The sequence below is a fragment of the Portunus trituberculatus genome, chromosome 9 (assembly GCF_017591435.1).
Source record: "Portunus trituberculatus isolate SZX2019 chromosome 9, ASM1759143v1, whole genome shotgun sequence".
In the NCBI taxonomy this organism is placed as follows: Eukaryota; Metazoa; Arthropoda; class Malacostraca; order Decapoda; family Portunidae; genus Portunus; species Portunus trituberculatus.
In genome coordinates this window covers 2,502,501-2,523,545 of record NC_059263.1, presented here as the reverse complement: position 1 = coordinate 2,523,545, position 21,045 = coordinate 2,502,501, and the positions used below count along the sequence as shown (strand labels likewise).

General features: G+C 41.1%; 1 protein-coding gene across 2 annotated transcripts in view; it reads right to left on the bottom strand.

The window, feature by feature from the left end:
• Nucleotides 1–21,045, bottom strand: part of LOC123501225 (proteoglycan 4-like) — a 56,948-nt gene that overhangs the window by 3,991 nt on the left and 31,912 nt on the right. Inside the window, exons 2-8 of one of the 2 annotated variants that reach the window (XM_045249928.1) lie at nucleotides 6,207–8,001; nucleotides 5,874–6,049; nucleotides 5,405–5,571; nucleotides 4,892–5,062; nucleotides 4,342–4,485; nucleotides 3,726–3,848; nucleotides 1,759–1,795 (exon numbers count right to left, since the gene is read on the bottom strand). In XM_045249928.1, the coding sequence (XP_045105863.1) occupies nucleotides 1,788–1,795; nucleotides 3,726–3,848; nucleotides 4,342–4,485; nucleotides 4,892–5,062; nucleotides 5,405–5,571; nucleotides 5,874–6,049; nucleotides 6,207–8,001 (2,584 nt within the window). In that variant the 3' untranslated portion in view covers nucleotides 1,759–1,787. The remainder of the gene's footprint in view (nucleotides 1–1,758; nucleotides 1,796–3,725; nucleotides 3,849–4,341; nucleotides 4,486–4,891; nucleotides 5,063–5,404; nucleotides 5,572–5,873; nucleotides 6,050–6,206; nucleotides 8,002–21,045) is intronic. The other variant, XM_045249927.1, reaches the window with a different exon arrangement.

Genomic DNA, 21,045 nt, shown 5'->3' with positions numbered 1-21,045 from the left:
TAATAATGTAAATGCAATTTCAAGTGAAGATGTGGCCATGGGTACGAATGAATGCCTTGCCTACACTGTAATACTATAACAACAGTTTTAAGTGACAGTGTGAGTGGTACTGATCACTGCCTTCCCTATAGTGCTATTACCATAACAACAACTAGTACATCTGCATAAGTTCCTGAAATGTTTTTAAAGATGAGTTGGCCCACTGTCTGCATACTTATAAGACTATCTATCTAGTATCTATAACAATACATCTAAAAATAATCACTTTCCCCAATAACAAGCAAAAGCAGAGACATTGTCCATTCACCAGGTTAAGCTTGTGCACATCAACATATCACAGTGGAGCCATGCACCAGCTTATTTAAGACTTAAAAGGGCACGATGAGATCTCCTGTACTTTCACTACTATGGTCAGGTTCTTGAGTCTGAAATGCTGTTTGAAAACATCTTCCATACCTAAGTCAATGGTGTACCTGTGATTTAAGGAAGAACAACCTGTAAGACTCAAAATAAGCAGCTTTGGTTTGTATATTTTGAGTTTAGGGTGGTCAGTATTGGTGTGTCCCAAGATAGCCAAAACCTTTCCATCTGTACACAAAGCTGAGGAATGAATCTGCCTCTTACAATCATTACATACACGTGCTTGTGAATATGCACACGCATGCATGCACACACACACACACACACACACACACACACACACACACACACACACACACACACACACACACTCACCCACCCACCCACATACACCATAGAAATTCACCCCAATCCTTCCCTGTATATAGTCCAATCAGATAACAGTAATAAAGTGTGCATGGTAGAAGTAACCATTCATGCTGAGTAAAATTAAGATTTTTGAGATTTTCTAGATTTTTTCTGGAGAGAGAGAGAGAGAGAGAGAGAGAGAGAGAGAGAGAGAGAGAGAGAGAGAGAGAGAGAGAGAGAGAGAGAGAGAGAGAGAGAGAGAGAGAGAGAGAGAATAAAAGACACCAAGAAGTAAAGCACATTGAGTCATGAAAGTGTCCTTTGTGAAGTCTCTGGGTATGATAGAATAAAGAGTAAACTACACACACTATGTCCTGAGGCCCACTTGAGGCAGAGAGCATAAGCCAAGCAAGACAGGCAAGCTTTACAGGAAAGTTAGTAAGTTGGGTGGCATTCACTACAGAACAAAGACAAGAATCAGAGAAGGTAAGTTAATTCAGATTATATTCACGATAGAAAGAGACAAGACTCAAACGATGATGAGTAAATTTAGATCACATTCACTATGAAAAGAGACAAGACTCAACTAAAGGATAATGAATAAATTTAGGTCACAATCACTATGAAGAGACAAGACTCATAAGGGTAGATTAGAAAACTTAGCTTGCATTCACTATGGAAAGAAAAGACTTATTTCACAAAAAAGGAAAATTATTAAACTGACTGCATTCACTACAGAGTAAAAAAATATATAAAAAATAAAATTAAAAATCAGGAATTCAAAGAAGGAAAAACATGGTTAGCTCTGATTTTCCATTGAGGTATAATCAGAAAAGAACATATTACAAGGATGTTAACAAAATAATGCAGCATCTCATTCATAAAAATTAGCCTTTGGAATGGTGTGGAGATGAATAAGTCAATAACATCCATGAATTTTAAAAACCAGTACAACACACTCACGTCCACATCCACACCCACACCAGGTATCAGTTACTAGTAATGAGGACATGTTACGAGGTGGTTCACTCAGCCAGGCAGGAGTCTTACCTTGTAATAAACTCTTCAGGCTCATGAAGTTACCTCGCTGCTCAGAGGAAAATGACACAAATTGAATTACTGAATTTCCTTGGTTACTTTGACTGACTGCCTCAATCCCCAAGTGGCTGGGGAAGGTGTTAACCCATGACAGCTGAACTGTGACATAAACCCAGAAATATTTCCAGCAAGGACAAACAAGACCCGGGCCAAGCAAAGCACACTGCCAGGGTTAGTCGTCTGTATCCATTAACTTTTGCTTCTCCCTCCTAATACAGACACAATGCACATGCAAGCTGTCCATACACAGGTAGATGTTATATATTGAAACACTGTCCTCCCATTCATAAAATACGGTATTTCATTTGGAGAGGAGGAAAAACTTGTTAGCAAGCTTGCTTTGTGCAAGAGTGTATTTTTTGGAGATTCAACCTTTATATCTTCTATCAAACTAAATAAGGGGAGACATGAATGATTCCACCATCCTCTGTACTGAGACTGGCTCCAGGTGAAGTAGGGTTTGGTGCATGCCATCTGGAACCTTTGTCATGTGGATCATTCTTTAATAAAGGACTATTGGTCTGATTAAGTGGAATTTAGAGTACTAAAGATCACATTTATAGTCTCAACTCAACAACAATGGTCTAATGTCTTAAATAACAATTCTTAGAACCACAACATAAGTAATTAACAATTAGTATTCAATGAAGAGAATCCTACAGATTGTCATGCATTACTCTTCTCAATAGATTGTCTGCCCAAGAAAACAGTTCTAGCTGGACTGGGACAAGTGTACAGATGGGCAGGAAATACAGAGCAATAAGTGGACGGCCGGCACAACACCAGCACTTGTGACTGGGCCAAGCAACACATGAGACACTGTGCTTGTTTCCTTACTGGAGATAGTTCTGGGTCAGTTCACCAGTCCTTCAAACTTTATATCACAGGTGGGTGTATAAACAGAGAGGCAATATTGGGTAGTCAGCAGGGCCTTAACTTTATTCTTACATATTATAAGCAATCTTATTCACTTATTCTACTAATCTGACTGCAGAGCTTAGGACAGATCTGATATTCCTTTCAACACTGGATGCTGCCATTTGGTGTCCCGCATTGTGGCCCCTGACAACTGTTTGGAGCTCCATACACAAACACACAGACACCTGAGGGGTGGTGTGTCTGTGTCAGGTGTAGTGAACAGTGCACAACTGAGCTGAACATGATCAAGGTGACTCCTCTCAGGCTTACATTTCCTCTCAAGTGTCATGTTACCCATCAACTCTGGTCACAGGCATTACCTTCACTCTCCTCAAAGCCACTCTCACTCATACACACATACACACACACATACACAACCAGTGATAGTATTATCCACTAGAGTGACAACTGTGAGGTGTGGTACTTTGCAAGCTTATCAAGCACCAAGAGAGAGCCAGTATGGTGGAGTGATGTTATGCAGGTGCTAAGCTATCTGGGTGCAGCCAGTGTGAAGGCATGCCATCCATTTACCACTCCCATGAAGTAGAATATGGGATTCCCAAGTATCACCAAACACATTATTAGCTACAAGCATGCAGTAGTAATAAAACTGAGAGGAAAACTGCTGGCAACTAAAAAAATGAAAGTGCATTTATATGCTGGGATAACACCATTTGGCAAATGTGAATTATGTATACACAACTTAATCCTCCTAAGAGCAACACAACAATCATGAATCCCTCACTCACCTCTAGATAACCTTATTTTCTATTGTTTCCCTGTCCTATAAATACTATTGCTGTTCACAACGACTATCAACACACAAAAGGGATTGCCGCTTTCTCTCCTGTCTTTCTTGCTAATCCATCAGCCAAACTCTACACGTCCAGAGAAAGTACAGCACAGCACAGCACCCCCCACCCAGCACACAACACCCCCCTGGCCCGGGCCTGACTGCCTTCACCTTAAAGGAGCACAAAGTAGACACAAAGTAGACTTACTTTTAGTCTTGGTGGCAGCGGCCGGGGTGGAGGCCTTGCCCTTGGCTGTACTCGGGGTCTTGCTGCCTGCCCGGGGCTTGCGTCTGGAGGGAGTTTTCGCTGCTTTCCTGGGGCTCACCTCACCTGGAATGGTGGTGACTTTCACTATATACATTCTCTTCTCACACCTCAACACATATTTCCAAATAAAATATTTACTGTGCATCTAAGAACACAGGGAAGTTGGAGAAGGACATCCAACAAATACATCATACATTTTCAGACATATGGCTATTAATTCAACCTCATTAATTGGACAACTTACAATGACAAATGAGTCACTGGAACACTTTAACAACTTTATCCTACACTGAAACCAGACTCTTGTGGCATTATTCAAACACTCCTCGTACTACACCACAAATATCAAGTTGCTTCTGGAACAGTATCCAAACTCACACACTCTAAGAAGCAGGTACACAAACTAAACACAATTAATTCCTCTTTTTCTTATCCCATAAATGAATCAGTCTTCATATACCCTACAGCTTACACCTTCCACTGCCTCCTCCCTCACTCACTTAAAAGTTGTAAAGCAAGGCTGCCTCAGTCCCACCCCACACAGACCACTCCTTACCTTCACCTTCACTATCATGGGACCCGTCCTCTGACTCCACTCCACTCTCCCCAGACGACTCCTCTTTCTTCTTTCTCTTGGATGGAGAACTTCGCTTCCTCCTTGTCTTCAGCTGGTCTTCATTGATGTAGAGTGACAGATCCACTGGGGGAAGACACATCAACATTAGACTCCTTTCAAGATCCATTTCATTTTGTGTCTTATGATTTAGACAAGATACACAGCAGAAACATGTGAAGCAAAAAAAAAAAAAAAAGACGAGAGAGTGGGATCTGCTCTACTAGACATTAAAAAGAGACTAAGAAAAGATGACACAAAGCTTGACAAAGATAACAATAAAGATGGACAGTAAAGGGAAGTAAGGAAGATGAGGCCACAAAAACACAGAAAGGAGAAATTAATAAAGACACTGGAGGAGGAAAGAAAAGAAGTGCACACACACAAAGGGAATAAGTACGAGAGAAGCAGGGATGAAAAAGAAAAAGAGGGAAAGTATAGAGAGAAACAGGGAAGAGAACCACAGAATAAAAGACAGTGGCGCCTGACTCACATCCATCGGGGTGATCTGGATTAACGTTGGAGTTGTCAGACATGACGCCCTTCTCCACATCCATGGCACGCTTCAGGATGTTGTTGATTCGTGTCTCCTCCTCAGGTCGTAATCGCAGTGTTTTCCGATCTATCCGCTCCAGACTCACTGTGGTCAGGATGCAGTCAAAATCTGGAAGAAAATGTAAATTATAAGCATGTTTCTCTCTTGGTTCTACAGGGAATTGGGAGAAAAAAAGAGGGGAGTGTTGTTACGCATAGAAAATAAGTAACTGATGACTACCAAAACATTCTGAATCCAAGACTTGCATATTAGTTTTGTATATAAGCATGTTTCTTTCTTGGTTTTAAAGGGGAGAGAAAAAAATATAAAAAAACAGGGTTATGCATGAACTGATCACTACCAAAACTTTCTCAATCCAAGACTTGCATATCAGTTTTGTGTTTAATTTCCTGCCAGTGACTTGCACAAGGAACAGAAGACACCAAGACGCCAGCACGTGTAGCAGCGTACCTGTGATGTCGTAATAGTCTGGGGTGTAGGTGCTGCAGTTCTTGTCATCCGGGTCCAATGGTGACAGCCATCTGATCTTGATCTTGCGTGTGTTTTTGAAGACGTTCTGTGCCACCTGACAAAGGAAGAAGGTTCCCTCCGAGTTCCTCACTGCCACATGTTCATTTCTGCAATGTGTGGAAGTCTGCATTAGGAATGACATCAAAAAGTAAGTCAATGTAAGACTGGTGCAAGCCTTAACAACATAACACTGTATCCTAGGCTGACATCCCTCTCATGACCTGGAGGTTAAATAAAATAATACACTACCAATTATTCTCTCACATTTCTACCTATCTATGGGGAGCAGCTGTGTCCTTATTACACCATAATGACCAAAATGATCCATAACCTTCCCTTTCAAATGGAACAATTTATTTACTTCAAATGATCTTAATAATAAAATTATCCATCAATGTGATGGTCTCACCTGAAGAATATGATGAGTTTGTCCTGGGGAGCCTTGGGTGTGGCCGGCTCACTCTTCCGTGGCCGACTGATGGGCTCTGTGCTGGGCGACTGGTACAGAGTGGCCGGGTTACGCGACCGTTTGCTGCGGCGCTCATCCCCGGGCGTCTCCTGCATCACCTGCACCTCTCGTTTTTGCTGGAGATCAAAACGTAAGGTTAAGTTTTGCTGGAGATGAAGGGACCACTGTCATGTCTTATGGACTTTAGATTATTACTACCAACATTATTCTTCATGCCATGCTGGTGCACGTTGGTGAGCTGGAATGGTAAAAGAGGAGCAAAGCAACACCTACCCTGGGTGTCCTAGGCTGGAGTTTCTTTGGTGTCTCCTCAGCCTCCTCCTTGGTGTCCAGGTGATTGGTGGTCTTGGTGTCTGTGGAGTTCTCTGTAGCTGCCTTGGGGGTGGAAGGCACTTTTGCTGCCTCCTTCTTAGGCTGAGGCGGGGAAGCTTCCACCTTGGGCTTGGCCGCCACAGGTGTTGGCTTGGTGGGGGAGGAAGCTGGAAGTGTCGCTGGCTTGGCATCGGCGACGGGAGGAGTGTCGGCAGGTTTGGACTGTGGTGGCGCTGTGGTGGCCGGCTTGACAGTGGTCTTGGAGGCCGGCACACCATTGACGCTGGGCACGGTGTGGGTCTTTGGTGGTGCCTCGGTTGGTTTGCTGGGCTCCACCGCCTTCTGGGTGGCTGGGGTCTCACTTGCAGCAGGTTTTTGTGTAGGTGCAGTCTCAGTTTGAGAAGGCTTGGGCTGAGGTGCTGCTGGAGTTGTAGCTGGTGGAGCTGTGGCAGGCTTGGTTGGTGAGGTTGGTGTTGGTGTGGATGTTGTGGCAGCAGGAGTGGTAGGCTTGACAGGCTGTTCAGGCTTGGCTGTCACAGTCACTGGTGGTTGTGTGGTGGGCTTTGACATCTGTGCTTGGCTCTGTGGGGCTGAAGGGGCCTCATTAGATGCAGGCTTAGGGGTGGAGGTGGGCACTGCAGCTGGAGTGGCAGCTGGTGTGCTGGGCTTGGCAGGGATGGCAGTCACGGTGGCCGGAATGGGCACAGCTGCTGGCACAGGCTTGGTGGGGGAGGAAGCAACCTGGGCTTGTACTGGCTTGGCCTGGTTCCCTGTTAGTAAGCTCTGGGTTGGCTTAGCAATGCTTGGAGTGATTGACACTGAAGGTGTGGGTGGCTTTGGTAGTGTTGTTGCGTTCTGAGAGGCAGGCGTCTTTGGAGGCTGTGATTGCTGTTGCTGCTGCAGCTGCTGCTGAGCTGACACTACAGGCTTGAGAGGCTGCTGGTTCTGTAGTTGTTGGACAGGTACATTAGACTTAGGTGGCTGTTGATTGTGGTGTTGGACAGGTACTGATGGCTTGACAGACTGCTGCTGCTGCTGGACAGGTACACTGGGTTTGGAGGATTGGTTTTGTTGTGACTGTTCCTGCTGTACTTGCTGCTGCTGTTGCTGTTGTTGTTGCTGTTGTTGTTGTTGCTGTTGCTGTTGCTGTTGCTGCTGTTGCTGCTGTTGTTGCTGTTGCTGCTGCAGCTGATGCTGTTGTTGCTGATGGTGCTGTTGCTGGACAGAGACAGCTGGTTTAGGCTGCTGTGGCTGTGTGTGGGGCTGCTGCAGGGCTTCAGGCAGCTTGGGAGTGATGGCCGAGGACACAGTGACAGCCGAGCCAAAAGGTTTGCCCATCATGTTGGCAGTGGTGTTGCCGGGCATGTTGGGCTTGGGCTGGGCTGGCTGGTGGATAGGGGTGAGGGCTTTCTGTTGTACCTGCTGCACAGTGGCTGCTTGCACCATGGGCTTGGGACCCATGCCACCCTGTGTCTGCTGTTTAGGACCCATAAGGCCACCTGGAGCTCCCATAGGCTTGGATGCCATGCCTCCCGGAGCACCAGTGTGGGCTGGCCGGGGCTGCATGGAGTAGTTGGGCTGCATGGGCCGTGGTGGCATGGCCTGGCCCATGGTGGGAGGGTGCTGGGTGTTTGGGTGCTGTGGTGGGCCAGGCATGTTGTGTGCAGGTGGCGGTTGCTGGTTCATGCCACCTCCCGTTTTATGAGGATCCATATACCAGTTTGTACCTGAGTTGTGTTGGTTATGGCTGTTCCACCTGCAAGATAATAACACTTGATTAATAAACTGGCCAGGACTACAAGTTTCTGAGGCAGCATGCAAGAGAGAGAGAGAGAGAGAGAGAGAGAGAGAGAGAGAGAGAGAGAGAGAGAGAGAGAGAGAGAGAGAGAGAGAGAGAGAGAGAGAGAGAGAGAGAGAGAATTTCTGACATGTTATTCTGCCATGAGCAATTTTCAATATTCTACATCAGTGTTCTTAAACAAGTAATCAAGTAACTCCTGCCACAGTCTAGCTAACTTAATTTGGTCAAGGCTGGAAGTCCTCGTCAGGATGACTCAGTTGACTTCAGTGAGAATGCATATATCATAACTTTAACAAATCATCATAGTTTCTTTCCCACAACCAATGACTGTGTGCATAGCCGCATCCCACTCAACCATCCCCAGGTCCTGCAGTCTGTGAGCTGCCCTGCCACCCTCTGGGATTCAGTTAACAATTACAACCAACGTCCAAAAGTCTGACAGCTTAAACGACACTTGTACAATAAACATGACAGTGCAAATACAGATTCTAATACCAATATTACTTTACCATGAAGTGTCATCAAGTTATCAGCTAAAATATCTTATAGGTCTAATCTTCAACTTTACTGAATAGTCACAAACTGTATCAATACGGCACAAAATTATGCAATTCATAACATACACTTAAGGGGCTATCACAATGGCCTATGATACGCGGAACGCGGGCCATGGTTCTTGGTACGAAACCAGGAACACTATCACACACAAGCTGCCCGTGTTCTTGTTATGCTAGGCAAACGGCCCACTAACCAAGACAAAGCCTAATCAAAATAAACCAGAACAAAACCATGCCACTTATACCTCAGCCTGTGCTTTGTCCTGGAACTGCATTTGCACTTCCTCTTGTTGAAGAAAAGTAAGTAAAAAAAACTAGAGAAAAGCTGAGATGTGCACGATGGCAACTTTACAGTCAGATGTGGTTGCCATGAGCCCAAACTATCGACATGATATATATATATATATATATATATATATATATATATATATATATATATATATATATATATATATTACCTTTCTCAATTGATGAAATATTATTAAATATTCCAATATGAAAAATTTTGTCACATTCTTTTTAGTTCAAATGAAAAGTTTTTATTACATATATCATATTTACTTTTCCATTGGGATAGCATATGGAGAACCAGGATGGATATGAAGCCATCCCAACTTGGTTCCGCTAATCCCGGGTAAGTTCCAGCTATCTAGAGCGGATGTTCCTGGTTCCGCGTATCATAGGCCAGTGTGATAGGGCCTTAAGGGTGAGGCCTTTCTCTCCCACTCACATGCTTCTTAACAATCTTTCCCTTGCTTCACATATTGCAACACCACACCGCACCTGGACACTGACAAACTGCCACCTGTCATCTCCACACCACTCTACAACTGACACACATCACCAGCCACACAATTACACTCCAGCTGACCAGAGACCAGTGCCAAGAATGGTTACAGAGTCTTCACTGCATCCAGCACCAAAACCAATATAGAACATTTTCTCGAAAGGAAAAGTGATACTCTCATTTATTCAGTTACTTTAATTAGCTGTAATGATAACCTTCATTCAATTGATGATGTATTCATTACATTAATACTTATCAAACTTTGTCTATCGTATCTCTCTCTCTCTCTCTCTCTATATATATATATATATATATATATATATATATATATATATATATATATATATATATATATATATATATATATATATATATATTAATATATATATATTATCATAATCATCAGAATATATATATATATATATATATATATATATATATATATATATATATATATATATATATATATATATATATATATATATATATATATATATATATATATATATATATATATATATATATATATATATATATATATATATATATACATATATTAACATTGTGATTATCATAATCATCAGAATATATATATATATATATATATATATATATATATATATATATATATATATATATATATATATATATATATATATATATATATATATATATATATATATATATATATATATATATATATATTATTATATATGTGATTATCATAATCATCAGAGAGAAATTCTTAATCTGAGGCTTACCACTATCACTGTAAAAATAGTTTGTCAGTTTACTGTTTGCTATGCAACAGTAAAAACAAATCAGATAAAGAAAAAAAAGCTAAAAGAAGTTAAAAACAAAAACAAAAAACGTTCCTTTATCAACCAGATGGTGACATTATTTCCTTCTCAACCTCACTCTAGCAAACAGACAATAAAACTAAAACCACAGGCCAATAATTTCCCCACACGCCTCACACCTCAGCACGTTCCCTTTCTCTACGGCCCTTGACCTCCACCCCACCTGGCCACTCCACAACATCTGACCCCACCTGGCCTGGAACATGACCTCATTTCACCTTCAGCATAGCAACACATGTGACCCACGCTACCCACGACCCCTGGCCACGCTTCCTCCAGGCCGGGTCCCAGTAACAAGGTCCCGCTCAACCACCACATGACCGCCGCCACAAAAATACCGGTATGACAAGACTCCACAAATGCAAAAGCGTGTGATCTAAGTTTGGGACCATAGAAGATAATAAACTAAACGGGCATTAAACGTACAGGACAGCGGGACAAAGGGTTGCAACATGAGGTTAAGCGGTATTACACTAGCGACACCAAAACACAAATAGGAAGTGATGTAATAAAGTAGAGGTAATAAACTCTCACTACCTAGCCAAGGGAAGAGGTCACCTTGGCGGCTTCCCACACTGCCATGACCTGTCGCCGTCGCCTTGGGTCGGGAATCACGTGCACAATAAGAGGAGTGTGGTGCAGCCTCCGCCAGCCCTCACCCGAACCCGGACTCGAGCGAACCTTTACTCTCGCTGCTACACAAGGCCAAAATACAGCATTTCCTTGTCCCTGCAGCCTCCCACGCCTGCCCTCCACCACCTCCTGTTCTCCCGTGGCCTGGATAAGCACGTCACCAAGGTGTTGAGCAGGTCTTGGAGACAGTGTGGCCGTCGCCAGCACTCTGACACCAAGGCACAATAAGCCTAACGACTCCATGGCGTGTGTAAATAAAGGAAGACGGACCGAACTTTTTCCTCGCCTGCACTTTCCCTCTGCACGATTCGCAGACACTGACCTTACCGAGGAGGAGGTTGACGTAGGTCCTGGCTGCACTCAGGTTTCTACAGCTAGGAACGCATTAGCAGGGGTTAAAATCTCCGAGAATGTAATCAGCCTTTCACAGATCAATTCCAAACCTCGGCCATAATGGCATCGTAGTCCGCTCGCCCGCCGCCAGGGTCTGCCTCGCCGCCCTCCCCACGCCGTGTTAGCCCTTATTTACATGCCAACCCCTTACGCACCACACCCTAACACTTGAAAAATGCGTAAGGAAGAAGCAAAACATCAGTGAGTAATGTAATTATATTGTTTTTTCCGTCAATATATGAATGTTCTGGCAGGCTCAGGCAGCCGCCGCTCCCAACATGCACCGGGTGGACGCGGTCCGCGCCTCACTCCCCCTCAGACATCTTGCGAGACACCACACAGCCCTAGACATCTTCCTCCCACCTTCCCACATGGCCCCACCAAACCACATCCACACACCTCACAAAAAAGATTTACTCAATAAACAAGGATAGTCACAATCAAGTCACAGAGAAGCAAACACAGGAGGTAGGGAGCTGCACCGTTTGCGTCAAGAATCCCGACTAAGAAGCCATTAATGTATTTTACGTGCTAGTCTACTTATCTGAGTGCTATAATTATCATAGGAGTGGCATATTCTAGGAGTTGAATAGCATATCGGGCTAGACAGCTTCGCCAGCATCCGTCATCTCGGGGAATGCGCGCCAAACCCGAGCGCATCATTGCCTATCTGGTCTCTCTTATATCTACGTGGAATTTAAGGCAGAAAAAGTACTCTCAGGATGAATAACATGCGAGGATCAAAGTATGATCGTATGGGGTGAATAAAAACACAACGATATACACAAAAACGTCATGGAGGAAGAGTTACTAAGGGAGCAAATGGAGTGTTATGATATCCACACACGAATCCTCGGTACATCCCCCTTCCCTCTCCCGCTCCCTCCCTCCTTCCGTCCATTCTCCCACTCCCCCGCCCTCCCTTGTTCCCTCCCATCTCTCCCACACCCCCGCTCCCTCTTCCACATCCCCTCCAGTCTCTTTCCGTCTCACCCTGCCCGCTCTTGGCCACCACCGCCCCACCCTGCCCATCCCACCAGCCCGGACCGGACCCACGTTACCTCCCGCTCCCTCCCGCCAGCCAAACCTCTGCCTCACCTACTTCAAACTTCGTATTTTACCAGCATTTTTTCCCTTCATTCCTGCAGCGTCATATTTATCACTACGAGGCACTGCGGAGAACAGGTATGCGGTGCCGAGACGAGGGAAGTGGGACGAGAGAGGGACAGACTCCAAAATGAAAACTATGTTAACTAAGTTTACAAGAAGCTTCAAGTCAACTTTAATTATTATTTTTTCTGTGTTGCTGTTACCAGGTTTGAAAAGAAACAATGTTGCTGCTAATGCTTATATTAAAGCTGGGGAAGATAATACGGCTAAAAGGAAAAGAAAGAAATACAGTATAAAATCTCTGGCTATGAGAATTACATTATTCTTTTTCTTGACAACAAAAGCGGTGAAGTAATCCGGCCATTTCGGGAACCCTGATAACGAGAGGCAAGGCATTAACCAGTATCTAAGTTAGGAATATACCTGGCAAATTGTGAGGCTTATTGGAGGCGATGCAAACCTTCGGAGGCTACCGTACCGAGGTCACTGGGCTGGGAAACTAATATTGTGTGCGCCGTCAGGAGAGTGACGGATGATGGATGGTATTTTGAAAAGAGGTTAATTGTATTATCTGATGCAGTTGCAGTTGTCCTAGGGTGTTGTAATACTGCCCCCCCCTCCTCTCTCTCTCTCTCTCTCTCTCTCTCTCTCTCTCTCTCTCTCTCTCTCGTGGTGGTGATTATGAAGCAATATGCAGAGAGAGAATGATGCATACAAATTTTGCTGATATACAATGATAAAACAAATAAAACTAGAATAAGAAGATAATAATTTGTGATGAGTTAAGTAAAGAAAGTAAACATGAATTAAAATGTAATCTCTTCGGAAAGAATTTGTAAAAGACCGCCAGTGAATCCACAGGGATAATTATTAAGGCAGCCGCTGATATCACACTCATCCCTTCAATACAGACGTTCGCTGAGGTGACGAAATGTTATCTCCTTATCGCTCAAGGGCCCAAACACACCGTAACCAGAGACAGCTGTGAGTGAGATAAGACCTGTACTGTGGGGAGGACAAAGTCTAAATGAGGCGGAGGAACACTTTGATCATTCAGCACCACAAACCTGAAGGAAAACTTATTGGTCAAAATTTGGAGAAGACGAAGTTTGTAATGAAAAAAAAAAATAAAATAAATAAATAAGTATATCGTTTCCCTTATCTGAAAATTGTGACATTTTCCAAAATTTACCAAACTTTTGTAATGTCTGAAGGGAAAAATAATACGTTATCACAGGTTTGTTTAGTTTATCTCAGAGAATCAAATGTTTTTTTATTCATTTATATATATATTTTTTTTTATTTATACCATGTGGGCTTCTAACGGGAATCTCTGGGCCTAAGGAAATACTTTTTGTAGTACCTCCTATCTCAAAGCCAACCAGCTAAGAAACCATTGCCCCGAGTGAGGAAGCCCAACCTACACTCGGACCGTGGACAGGATTCGAACCCGTGTGCTTGGAGACCCGTCGGACCTCAAAGCAAGCATGGTTCCACTGTACCACAGAGAATCAAATGTTGATAGGAAAAGTTTGTAATGAAAAGCATGAAAAGCTAGATACAGTTTAAATGATTTGAAAATTAACAACTGCGTGATATCTTCACATAATAAAGGTACTGTGTCACTACTACTACTACTACTACTACTACTACTACTACTAATAATAATAATAATAATGATTATAATAATAATGATAATAATAAACATACGTAAAATGAATGAATTGTGCAACAATAGAGCAAGATAATAAATTATATAAAATGAATGAAATGACAAGAAACTAAAAACAACTGCGGGTAATAATGCAAAAGTGTCCACGTAATAATAATATCACAAGTCTAATTCTTGATGAACATTGAAGCTATTTGCCAACCCGTAAAAATAATGAAATATAAAAACACACACGAGAATGACTTTACATGTGATACGCAGTGGGACTTTCATTACTGTGTTGCGTCCGACGCGTTCAATTCTGCTAAAATATATTATTACTGTTAGTTGCTCTACTTAATAATAAATAAATAAATAAATAAATAACCAAATGAATAAATGGATAGTAATAATTTGTTCAATGTAATAAATATATGAATAAATAAATAGAAATAATGATGAAAAAGTGAAATGTCATGGTTGTAAATTTACCTCATTCTAATTTATGGGACAAGATTATAATTATTCTTATTACTTTTATCACATGCATATGCATATATCATCACATTTGGTAGTGAGATTATGTTGTATCTTAAAATGAGTTGAGATGACACACAGTCGGCGTTTTGAAAGCCTTTAACTCCTTCAATACAGAGACAAATTATTACCGTGATTTTTGGGTATGACTAGACGACTTTATCTGGAGGTCTAAAGATCAAAGGCCAAAGTTCTTACTATCTTAATCCTGACATACGTTTCTGAAGCCCTATAAAATCGCCAAATATTAATCACAATGAATATGAAAACGTGGCACGGTACTACAGGGATTAATCTCTCACCACGACGATTTTCCAAGCCTATAGAGACGATTAGCCGAAATTCCATGGGTGTTTCCCCGTCTATAATGCATAAATCTTGTTCATCCGTCACTAGAACCGTAAAAACACCTTTGAAAACCCACACCACATGAAGTTGAGGCTTAGGAAAGAAGTGAAGAAGTGCCCTAGTGGTAGTAAAAAGTAAAGACAAGACACTCGCAAGTCGCAAGTGTGGTAAAGTAGAACGCAGTGAATAAGATGGAGGCGGAATGTGGAGGTGTGGTGGTGGTGTGACAGTGAATAGAGACGGAGGTGTATGGATCAACAGTCTCACCACCACCACCACCACCACGAGGAGGACCAAGGCGCCACCTGTTGAGGGTCCACGGCTCCTCGCTGCTGCCTCGCCTCGCCCGCAAGTTTTTATTAGTGACTGCCACTGCTCGGGTCTCGGGTCTTGGGCGTATAAATGCTAGCCGTTGCCCGCGCTGTGCCGCCGCCTTCTTCTTCTTCTTCTTCTTCTTCTTCTTCATCTCATGTTTTCCGTTTTTTGTTGTCAGCAGGTTAATCTTCTGCGTGTTGTTGTTGGTCTTATTTTCCGTCTCTCTCTCTCTCTCTCTCTCTCTCTCTCTCTCTCTCTCTCTCTCTCTCTCTCTCTCTCTCATATTTTGTTCTTTTCTTGTTCGTCTTTCCCTGTTTCTCTTCATAGCCTCGTTATATTTCTTCTTTTCATTTTGCATTTTCTATTCGTTTTCATTTCTTTCTTTCCTTAATTCCGCTTCTCTCCTTTCTTTTCTCTTCTTTATTCGTTCCTTCTTCCTCCTACAAATGTTCCTTGTGTGTTTGTGTGTGTGTGTGTGTGTGTGTGTGTGTGTGTGTGTGGCACATGACGCAAACTTAAACCTCTTACACACACACACACACACACACACACACACACACACACACACACGATGACCACCTCCCATGAGTTAACAATATACTACACAACTAACATCCCTGCCACTCCCAACCATGGTACTCTCTCTCTCTCTCTCTCTCTCTCTCTCTGACGTAAAGGAAACAATAAAACCTTGACACATAAAAGAAAGAAAAGAAAGAAAAAAGTGGACTTGAAAAAGCTTAGCCTATCTAACATCAACGCAAGGCCATTTCACCATTTCACCGCCCGCCCGTCCGCCATTAGAACACTCCCGCCGCAGCCATTGTGACCCTCGTATCTGTTATCATTTCCCTCCAAACTCTCGTAACAGCCTCGTTTGAAGTGTCATATACCCCGTGCCTTACCCTGTCTCATTATTAATTCATTTATTCTATTCATCTGTGTATTATCTGTGTTATTTCTTCTTTTTTTTATTTGTTTTAGTATTTTCTTTGGTTTGTTTATTATTATCTCATCTTTTAGGTTTTTTATTGATTTTAATTATTTTTTTTTATTTTTAATCTATTTTGTATTTTATTTTTTCATAAATATTTTTCTGCGCTTTTCTTTGTCTTTTTTTTTTATCAATTTAAGTTTCCTTCCTTTTATTTATTCCTTATACTATTTCCCTTTCACACACACACACACACACACACACACACACACACACACACACACACACACACACACACACACCTGCATAATTCGCCATAAAGTGAAATGACCTGTGTCCTGCAATTTAATAGAGAGCGGTAACAACTTCACCCTGTATTTAATTCTTTGATATTAACCGCGGCCCTACATGAGAGAGAGAGAGAGAGAGAGAGAGAGAGAGAGAGAGAGAGAGAGAGAGAGAGAGTGTGTGTCATGCACCATCTCTACTGAACATTGCAATACTCGTAAAGTTTCTCTCATAAAACAATATTGTACGTATCATAAAGAAAAATAATAATAGTAATAAATAAATGAATAAATAACATGGATTACGCGTTTTTTGTTATCTTTCCTTATCTTACATCTCGTTTTATTTTACGTTTCTTTTATTTCTCTTTCCCTGATATTACAATTCATATCGGGGAACTGGTGACTGAGTGGGCCTTTTCTCTCTCTCTCTCTCTCTTGGTCAGTTCTCCAATCTAACTAAAATATATGTACATTAGGTAAATTCTCAGTAATCAGGCTGTTATTACTGAATCACTGAGGAATTTTAAAAGTTATATTAAATATTTGCGTGAGGATGACAGGTAGAAATAGGCAAGCATTTTTATTCAAAGAGATTGCAACGTGTAGACCTGATGGTGTATTGCAGTTTTCTTATTTCCTACATCTTAATCCTTTCAGCACTGGGATGCATTTTACCACGAGTTTTGGGTGTGATTAGACGATTTTATTCACATTAGGAAGGGTCTATGGAGGTTAGAAGAACAAAAACTATTTTAACCCAATGTGTTCAGTACTGGGACGTATTTTTCACCGTGAGTTTTTGGATATGATTAGACGATTTTATTGGCATTAGGAAGGATCTATGGAGGTCAGAAGATAAATGGCCAGAGTCTACACTATCCTAATCCCCACATAAGTTTCCGAAGCTGTATAAAATCACCAAATAGGATGCAAAATGAATATGAAAATGTGTTTTAGTACTGAAGGGCTTAAATACGTAACTTTAAAGAATGAATACACATAATCATAGCTCGTGAAGAGAAGTAGAAATAGATAACCATGATTTATAAAGGGGCTTACTGCAGCTTTCCTTGTATTCTCAACGGCCTTCACGAATAGGCAAGTCTCCCCTGACCTGAGCTATTAGAGAGAGCGCGCCTCAAACCTCCTCGCACCAGACACTTCACTAAATGTTGCTCCAGGAAGGGACACCGCAAAACTTGTCATGATTTTTGAAACTTCACTCTCTCACCAAGACTATTTCCAAAAGGTCACACAGATGACATTGTGAAAAATAGCGTTAATCTGTCACTACGATCATTTTTAAAGGGCAAAGAGATGATTAGACTGCTTCTCTTGTTGATACTGTAAAAATCTTGTTAATCTGTCACTAGAACCGTAAAACCACACTTAAAAATCCGTAACCCTTCACCACGATCATTTTTAAAGGCCACAGAGATAATAAGCTGGGTTCTCAAGACTGTTTCTTCTGTTGATATTGTAAAAATCTTGTTGATCTTTCACTAGAATCGTAAAAAAAAAACCCTTTAAAAACCCGTATCCCTTCACCACGATGTTCTCAAGACTGTTTCTCCTGTTGATACTGCATAAATCTAGTTAATCTGTCACTACAACCGTAAAAAAAACAACAGGCTAAAAAAACCCGTGCCACTTCAACTAGAGCCTTTTGGAAGCAGTGGAGGTGCAGCGCGAGGAGGAAGTGTTTGGGAGGATGGTCCGTTATTTCAACAGGCCCATTATCTCGTAAACAAAAGCCACGCTAATCATCGCAAATTCCGCTTTATTATATAAGGCACAATATGTAATTATCGAGAGAGAGAGAGAGAGAGAGAGAGAGAGAGAGATGTGTGCGTGCTCTGTAGGATGTATCATAATTATTTATCCCCCTCTCTCTCTCTCTCTCTCTCTCTCTCTTAGGATCCGCGTTTAATTGGTCCAAAATGTCTCAGAAGTTGCTGGACCAAGGCAGGGGAATTCTTCTTAAAGGGGACCCGCCTGAACAAACACACACACACACACACACACACACACACACACAGTATATGCGCACCTCAGCTTCTTACCTTTCACACACACACACACACACACACACACACACACACACAACAAATACGAAATACAGTTTTAACATCTGAATTTATTATTATTATTATTATTATTATTATTATTATTATTATTATTATTATCTCTTATTTTTTTCGATGCCATAAATGACTCAACCAGTTTAATTAATCTAAGTTAACCAAACCTAACCTAACCTAACCACACTCTCACGCCAAGCTAACCTAACCTAACGCGAACCCAGGACAGAGAAAGGGAATAGAAATGAAAGACAAAGAAAGAAAGAAAGAAGGAAAGGAAAAAGAGAGAAGGGAAAGAAAACCAACTGGGGTAAAAGAGAAAGAGAAAAGCAAAAGTACACAAAATAAGAAATGCATGAGAGAAAATGTGGAGAGAGAGAGAGAGAGAGAGAGAGAGAGAGAGAGAGAGAGAGAGAGAGAGAGAGAGAGCAGAAAACAACTCAATAATCCACAAGAGAATTTCAACTCATCCTCTCACCACTTCCCTTTCATCCTTTTCCTCTCTCTCTCTCTCTCTCTCTCTCTCTCTCTCTCTCTCTCTCTCTCTCTCTCTCCCTACAGAGTTTCAACCAGAATTTGCAATTTTATTTTCAATTTATACCCCTCTCTCTCTCTCTCTCTCTCTCTCTCTCTCTCTCTCTCTCTCTCTCTCTCTCTCTCTCGTGTTTTCGTCAATATCTTTCTATCTTATTTATTTCTTTTACTTGTTTCTATCAATATTTTCCTGTTGTTATTTTTTTTCTTAATATATATATTTTTTTACTTTCTATCAACTCTAATACTTTTTTTCATGTCTTATTCTGCCAATTAAAAGAAATGCCACTCTTCTTTTTTTTTTCTTTTAATTTTCTATCTTCTTCAGTAAAACTTCTAATGAATCAACTTTTAGTATTTCCTTTTAGTGTCCTGATTATCACATTTTCTCCTTCTTCCCCCATTCGTTGGCAGACCCCGGCGTGTAAGTAGGCAGGTTAGATTCTTAAGTAAGTGTGTAGTAGGTTTTATAAGTGTAAGTAGAAAAATATGCACGTGTGTGTGTGTGTGTGTGTGTGTGTGTGTATTTCGTCTTCTTCCAAATAATCATAACTTTATTTCAATCATCTGACTTTATCCATTCATTACTCTTATCATCCATCCGTCTGTCTGTCTCGCTGTTTTAGTTGATTTCAGTTATTTTCTTATTTTTCATCTATTTTATACATTCTTTTATTTTTCCATATCTATTTACTACGCTTTTCTTTGTCTTTTTATCAATTTAAGCTTCCTTCCTTATATTTGTCTATCTGTGTGTCGTAAGCCTTTCCCTGAAGTCGTGGGCATATTTCAACATTATCGTACACTTGGCTACCCAAACTATCGACATTTACTTTTTTTTTCCACTCAATGCCTCTTTTTCAATTTACTTTCTTCCCCTTTGAACAGAATTACCGAGAGAGAGAGAGAGAGAGAGAGAGAGAGAGAGAGAATAAAGGGAAGAGGAAAGTTAGTAGAGGAAGGATGAAAGGAAATGGGTAAAAAAAAAAGGAGGAAAAAAGGCAAAATACTGAGGAAATGCGTGTGAATAGGAAATGTGAATGCTAGGAAATGTTGAGGCGAGCGCTGGAAAATATGTACCAGCGAGAACAGTAAAGAAAATGCAGAAAAAAATGAAGAAAAAAGAGGAAAAAATAAAATAATGAAGGATAAAGCTAGAAGAAAAAAAAAATGAGAATAAGACGGGTGGAAAATGAGAGAAAAATCGTAATAAAAGAGAGAAAGGGAAAAATATTGTAAGATGCGAGTGAGAAAGGAAAAAAAAATTAGTAAGAGAGAGAAAAGAAAAAAAATAAATAGAAATAAGAGAGTAAAAGGAAAAAAAAGAATAATAAAAGAGAGAGAGGGAAACATAGTGATAGAAGAACGAAAATAAAAAAAAAACGTAATGAAAGAGGAAAGGGGAAAAATAGAAACAAAAAAGGGAAAAAGAAAAAAAAAGAGTAAGAAAGGAGAGAAGGAAAAACTGTAATAAAAGAGAGAAAAAGGAAAAAGAACAATAAAAGCGAGAAAGGGGGAAAACAATAAAAGAGAAAGAAAAAGGGAGAAAAGATAATAATAAGAAAAGAAAGAGAGAGGAAACTCAAACAGAAAGTAAAAATAAAACATCGTACACACAAAACAGGAAACTATTGTACATTATACACGAGCACAAACAAACACAACATGATATAACATACAAGCATTCACACACACACACACACACACACACACACACACACACACACACACACAGACAGATACACAGTTTTACATTTTAACATGGAAAGCTCAGAAAAAAGGGAAAAAATGAAAAAAAAAGAAAGACATCGTACAAGTACCAAGCAAATATTGTACATAGCATACATAAAAGATAAAAAAAAAAAAAAAACATGCATACATACATTGCAAAGTTTAGAGAGAGGCATTCATACACACACATACACCCAAACTTGTGGCATTCATACACCCCTCATGACAAAGTTACCGC